Genomic DNA, 6,611 nt, shown 5'->3' on the forward strand with positions numbered 1-6,611 from the left:
CACTCAAGTTTCTACTACATTAAGACTAGTTGTTCACGGTAGATGTGTACACGTGCAGGTTGTAGTGGCAAGAACGTCTTGTGTGCTAATCTTTGTTTGTGTGTTAGAGAGCTGGCGGCCACACCTTTTTCTGTAGAAAGAATAAATGTGATTTAAGCTCCACGTTTAATACATGTATGTTTGCTATCCATACATGAGATGGGAACGTGAAGGTTAGATTGGTTAGAGTGGCTTGTGTCGTGATCGTTAGTTAGGATTCGAGAACAGGCGCCCTTATTTTTTGTTTTGATGTCCGTACAATTATCCAGTACAATGGTTAGCTTTTCTACAAATAAAAAAAGCGAGAGAGTTTTGTTTAAAATATGTTGCTGTGGTCAGCTTTTTCCCTAAATAAAAAAATGCGAGGGTGTTTTGTGTAAAAGTGAGTAGGCCAAGCGCCGTGCCTCACTGACAGGTGGGGCCATACACCATGATACGTCCGCATATGTGTTTTGTGACTGTATTTGCATGTGATGTCAAGTTAGGTAATCACAAATTCGTATTTTTAAAATTCTAGCACCAAACTAAATATCAAACGCAAATGCAACGCCTGTGTGGCGTACTATCTCCCCTCAAAATATAAGATGTTTTTTAGCCTAGTAAATTTGTACGAAGGATTAAATCAGATTGTATGGTACGACAACGAAGCATCCGGGCTACGTGAGTATGTGTTACTGCTAACTGGGATTGTGTGAATTCTAAGTAGCAGTTGGTGAGGTTCCAAATTCGACCCAATGTGTGGTTTGTGTCTAGCCCATTCTACCATTAATTCTTTCTGTAGTTCAGATGGACGACTAGACTTTGGTGCAGACCCTGGCATCCTTGTACACCTTGCCGGGCCGGCACACGTAGCCCTGCTCCGGCGCGCAGTGCGCGTCCCGCGAGCACACGCACATCCCTTCCAGCGCGCACCCGGGCGCGTCCGTCGTCGGCGCGGCGCCGCCGCCGCTGACACCGAGCATCATGTCGCTCCAGCCGCTGGAAAAGAGGCCGTCGGGGTCGTAGGCGCTCTTGACGCGCAGGAACCGGCGCATCCCAGGGTACTTGCTCGCGGCGCCGGCGAAGGCGAGGTTGCGGTTCTTGCCCCAGTGTGGCAGGCCGCCGTACTTGAACAGCCCCATCTGCTCGATCTCCTCCAGGAAGTCCTCGTGGAGCCGCGCCCTCCGTGGGTCGCGGCTGCGGTAGTAGGTCATGTCGAAGTCCACCATGTCCGCCGACTCCCCGGCCGCCGCCGGCTTCCCGAGGTGCGCCGTGGAGGACTTGACGTAGCGGATGAGCATGCCGTCGTAGAGCTCCAGGCCACAGAGGGCCTTCGGGTTCAGGTCCCGCAGCCGCTGCACGTCCTGGACGAACGCGCCCGCGCGGCTCAGCGGCAGGCTGAAGGTGGTCTGGTGGAAGAAGCTGGAGTCGCTCACGCGCGGGTCCCAGGCGCAGGCGGTCTGGAGCTTGTCCTCTGGCCCCGTCAGGCAGCCGCCGGACGCCTGCATCCGGTCCTGCCGCCCCACCACCGGGTACCCCGTGAACAGCCCGCCGCTCCTCCGCGCCAGCCCGTAGCCGGCCACCGACAGCGCGGCGTGGGTCACCCTCGCGGTCAGGCACTTGCCGCCGCTGCCGCCGTTGCCCACCCGCTCGGACGCCTCCTCGGCCAGCCGGTTGACCTTGATCACCGCGGCCGAGGTGGGGCGGAAGCCGATGAAGTCGAGCACGCCGTCGCCGGAGGCGTTCATCGGCAGCCTGTCATCCATGCGGTACACCGCGCGCCCGTGGCCCGGGTACCAGGCGATGTCGGCGAACTCGTGCTGGTACCCGAACTTGGTCACCTGCTCCGCGAGGTCGTCGTCGTCCCGCTCCGTGAACGTCGTCGACCGCTTGAACAGAGGTTGTAGCGCCAGAGTCACCTGCATGCAAACCATCGTACAAATTTGTTAGACCTTGCACAAAAAAAAGGGAAATTACTCCTACGTACATACAGATTCAAAATATACTGTAGTTCTTAGTCCAACTGTGGGTATACATTGGTCGTAATAACATCATTTTATATTAGAACGGAGGGAGTACTTGAGATAGGAAATTTGTTAGACCTTGCACAAAAATGGAAAATACTCCAACGTATAGATTCAGGTCTGAAGCTGTACAACTGCCCTTACTGCTACGTACAGATTTAGGTCTTCACGTGCACATTTTAAACCTAACAGTTGTATACTCCCTCCATTTCTTTATATAAGATGTATTATTTTCAGCGTGATGACCAAAGAACATATTATAGACAATTTATAATAAAATTGCCCTTGTCTAATTCCTTAATTAGCAGCAAGTAAGTCACTTCAGCTTGGAAAGAAAGAGATACGCAATCAGGGGAGAGATATTTTTCTTTTTTTTCTCTACAATGAAAGATACATGAAAATACTTTTATTTTTTTGGAGGACGAAGAAGGGAATGACAAAGAATTCAAACAAATGCACATTATATTGTGAAATTTTATCAAAAAACAAATACACCCAACATAAAGAAATGGAGGGAGTATGTTGTACACCATCCGTTCCATAATATAAGACGTTTTTTCTTATATTGTGGGACTGGCGAAGTATTTATTTGGGAATCACATTGTTGTTACAACTTTGCCTTTCAATCTAGGGAAATAAGTGTTTCTGATTTAGTACTAAATTGGTAGAAAATTCCATATGTGTGTGCATCACGTTTTGTGTTTATTTGGTTGATCTCACAGCTTGCCGCTAAGAACATACTATAGCTCTAACTGATGCTCAAATCTTGTACTTTGTGATAAATATAACTAATGTTGCTTTTGTAGGTTTTGCTACAGAGGAGGGGACCAAGCGGTGGCTAGCTTTTCCCCTCGACCAGTCCCAATATGTACTTCATAGGGCCTTCGAATTCTTCATCACCGGTAAACTTGGTACATTGTGACAATGGGAATAATGGTTCCTCGGCTATCCCCATGTCGAACTCCTTCATTCTAGTGGCGTCGATGAGTCGGAGGATGGTGTGATCTTAAGCACTCGGTCTAGCATGATTAGCGTTTGTTCATGATGGTGTTGTCCTACGAAGGGATGACATTGTGACATGTTTTTGTTCTCCAATTCCATCTTCGCCCGACTAAGCTCAGCCAGATATGCTTTGTCGGGGAAGTTGTGAGGTTTATGTCTCCCTCCTCTGTCTGGTCTGAGAGTTGAGATGATCTTCTGATCCGTCTTAGTGTCAGCTTCTCCTAAGCCGTGATCTATCCAGTTCGCGATCGGCGTCTTCTGGTCTACATCGACGACTTCCCGGTTGTTCTTTCTACAAGATGCTGGATTTCAACAAGGTTGCTCAGCTGAGACAGAGGCTTGGAGGCAGCGACGAGATTTGCTCACTGCACGCCGCCGATGAATGTAGAAGGAAGATGGTGTTGATTTCTTCAAGGACTTGACTGTAGCTTTTATTCTTGTTTGGAAATTCTTGTACAGGCTAGATTTATTTAATATATGCCCTTTGCCCTTTCTATGAGAAAACATAACCGGCAGAGATAGAAATGGGAGGAATAATAAGAAGCACAAAAGGAGATGTGGAAGATGCAGGTGGATCATGTGGCCACCTCTGCACCTCCGCATCATATTAGCGCTCACGTGGGCTCTACCTGTCAGTGTGGCCATGAGTTGATCAAGTTTTTATTGTATTCAGAATTAGCACAAGTGTTGTGGTCCGCTAGTCGACATCCAAAAATGTGAGATAAAATCTCGTGAGTTACCCTAGACTTTTCTGTATCAAAAAAGTTATCCTAAAATTTGCAACAACATATCGAGAAATAGCATATATAGGGGAAGTGGACAACCCTATGTTTGCCTGAACTACTACTTATCTTCCATTTCATTCTATTAAGTGTTTTTGTGAATCATTCGACATTTAGGTGCAAGTGTCGGTCCGAAAAAAAAAATCGAGTAAAAGCATAAAGTTTACATCATGTCGGCACGTGAAGGCAAGCAAAACACACGGCCTGTTTGTCTACCTTGTTCCAAAGGTGTCCTTTTAAGTGTAAACTATAATGCCAAAACAGTTAAAGTGACATGCATGATTGCGACACACACACCCGCTGTGCGCTGCATGTTTGTACTTTTTGACGAACCATGTTTTGTACTCCAAGTATCATCCACCGGTGGTGCCTCCTTCTTGAGCCACAGCCCTCCGGTGGATCGGGCACGTACGCCTACTCCATACGTACTCATCGACATTTCGCTTTAATATACTCCCTCCATCCCAAAATTCTTGTCTTATATTTGTCTAGATATAGATGTATCAAGTCATATTTTAGTATTAGATACATCCGTATCTAGACAAATCTAAGACAAGAAATTTGGGACAGAGGAAGTACATACTCATGGTCAGCATAAATGTTGCATCAAGTACGTACGTGCATGGTTCAGTTGCTAAGCACTAGCACGCAATACTTATCTACCACTAATCTTGACGTAAGTATACTAATATTGATACTATTGTTAATCAACATATCTATCTAGGAGTAGTATATGTCACTAAGGTTAATGCAAGTCAAGCATTAGATCAGAGTCATTATTACTACCATATATGAGGAAGACAGTGTGATCTTCTTCTAACAAACATGCGCTGAAATACTTAGGTCAGCTGATAAATGTACTCCCTCGTGTCATCAACTCATCATAGTGTGTACAGCAAAGGGTGTAGATCAGCTTGCCTGAGAGATGACGCCCAGGACGCCGAGGGAGACCTTGGCGGCGTCCAGCTCCGGGTCGGCGGCCGCGAGCACGCGCACCCTGGCGTAGCCCTCGGCGGCCGGCGCGGGCGTGACGATGCGCATCCCGACGACGTACTCGTGGACGGCGCTGCCCTTGCCCCACAGCGAGCTGCCGTGGGCGCCCGTGCCGAGCATGCCGCCCACCGTGAGCCCCCACCAGTAGGGCGCGTAGGGCAGCGCGAGCCCGGCGGCCGCCGCCGCCGCGATGAGCTCCCGCAGTGTGACGCCGCTCTCCACCGTGATCTCTGCCCGGGCCGCGTCCACGGCCACGACGCGGTTCAGCCACCGGGTGCTGATGGCGAGGCCCCGGCCGTCGCCGGCGCCGGGGCACGCCAGCGGCGGCATGCTGTGGGCGTACCTGGTGGTGACCTTCATCTTGGTCTTGGCGGCCGTGGAGTTCGCCACCGCGCGCACCAGCTCCGCCTCGGTGGTAGGGTAGGCCACGGCGGCGGCCCGGCACGTGGAGCGGTCCGGGAACACGCCGTACGCGGTCGAGAAGGTGCAGTCGGCCGTGCCGCCGCCCGACGAGCACTGCACCGGGTCCGCCGGGGGGCTAGCGGCCGCCCGGTGAGCCGACGGCGCGGTCAGTGTCATGAGGAGGAGGAGGAGGGCCGGCAGCTGCACTGGACTCATCATCTTGCACATCTGGGTTTACGTGTGGCTAACGACGTCCGTGGCTGCTATATGACCACTTGGAGCCCTGTACCCTACATGTATTATAGGACGCAATGGGCTATATATATGCAGCGAGTTTGCTACTTTCATTCGTCTAGGTAACATGGGCCTATAGGATCAAAGTTCCAGTGAAGAAATGAGATGGAGAACCATATGGACAGTTGGGTTTTTATTCTGTTTCAGCAGTTGAGCACACATGCATGGGTATGTAAAAGTTGCTCGTGTCCCATTAACTAGCTAGCTAGCTAGGTAACATGGGCCAAGGAAAAGCATCTAGTACTTTTTTTGGCTGGAAAATATTCCTGGATGCAGATTTGAACAGGTTGGAAGTTGGAACTGAACCAATTTCTTTGCTTTACCGAATGTATATATCAGTGCATTAGTCTCGTAACAATAAAATTAGCGTGCAATGCGATGAAAACTAGCTAGTGCAAGGCATGTCGTTTCCATTTCCTTAAAAGGAATGCCTTCCAGGTGGATCGCTGCACTATGCATGCCTTTGCTTGCTCGGTGGGCAATTAGAGCTAGATAAGGCTTGAAGCATTACCTTCTTCATTCATGTGGAGCAGCCGCACGCGCGCATACATGCATGCGTAAATATCGATCGACCGGCCGCTTGCTGGGTGCAGTGCAATATCATCGTACGTGTGGGTTTTTAGATGGCCATTGCAAAATAAGTGCAGGGCGCACGCGATTTGCCGCAGTAATCAAGCGGCTGGAGTCCAAGTGCTCGATCGGGTGCGCGCCGGCCGGTCACCTGGTGGTGACTGGGTGGGTAAGATTGTGGTTGTGGTCTCGGTGGATTGGTCATTTCGATCGATCTACTCCATGCTGCCGGATCTGCGGGTGTTGGTGTGGTCGTGCGCGGCGCACTTTTATCAGTGCTTCCTGCAGATCTTTTGATGATGGTGTGTTGAACTTTGGGGTCCGAGCTGTACGCGGCAAAGGGGGAGCTGGCCCGACGCCGACGGTGGAGCCGGTTGTGGTGCAGCGAGACTTTGCAAGGCCACCAAAAGGTGATGAACAAGATATATCGATGCACATGTTATTCATCCCCTCGGCCGCGCGCATGACGGTGGAGCGAGGGGAAAGGACCCATCCATCATCGCTGGCGTGACGGAGGTGGGGGTCC

The 6,611-nt window shown here is 50.4% G+C and overlaps 1 protein-coding gene across 1 annotated transcript; it reads right to left on the reverse strand.

Annotated features, from left to right (window-relative positions):
* Positions 1–573: 573 nt before the first annotated feature.
* LOC125516204 (L-gulonolactone oxidase 2-like) lies at positions 574–5,723 on the reverse strand. Its single transcript, XM_048681686.1, has 2 exons — positions 4,745–5,723; positions 574–1,937 (listed from the first exon to the last, which is right to left on the reverse strand). The coding sequence occupies exons 1-2, from the start codon at positions 5,447–5,449 to the stop codon at positions 834–836; spliced, it is 1,809 nt and encodes a 602-aa protein (XP_048537643.1). The 5' UTR covers positions 5,450–5,723; the 3' UTR covers positions 574–833.
* Between the last annotated feature and the right edge of the window lie 888 nt (positions 5,724–6,611).

The sequence above is a fragment of the Triticum urartu genome, chromosome 6 (assembly GCF_003073215.2).
Source record: "Triticum urartu cultivar G1812 chromosome 6, Tu2.1, whole genome shotgun sequence".
NCBI lineage: Eukaryota > Viridiplantae > Streptophyta > Magnoliopsida > Poales > Poaceae > Triticum > Triticum urartu.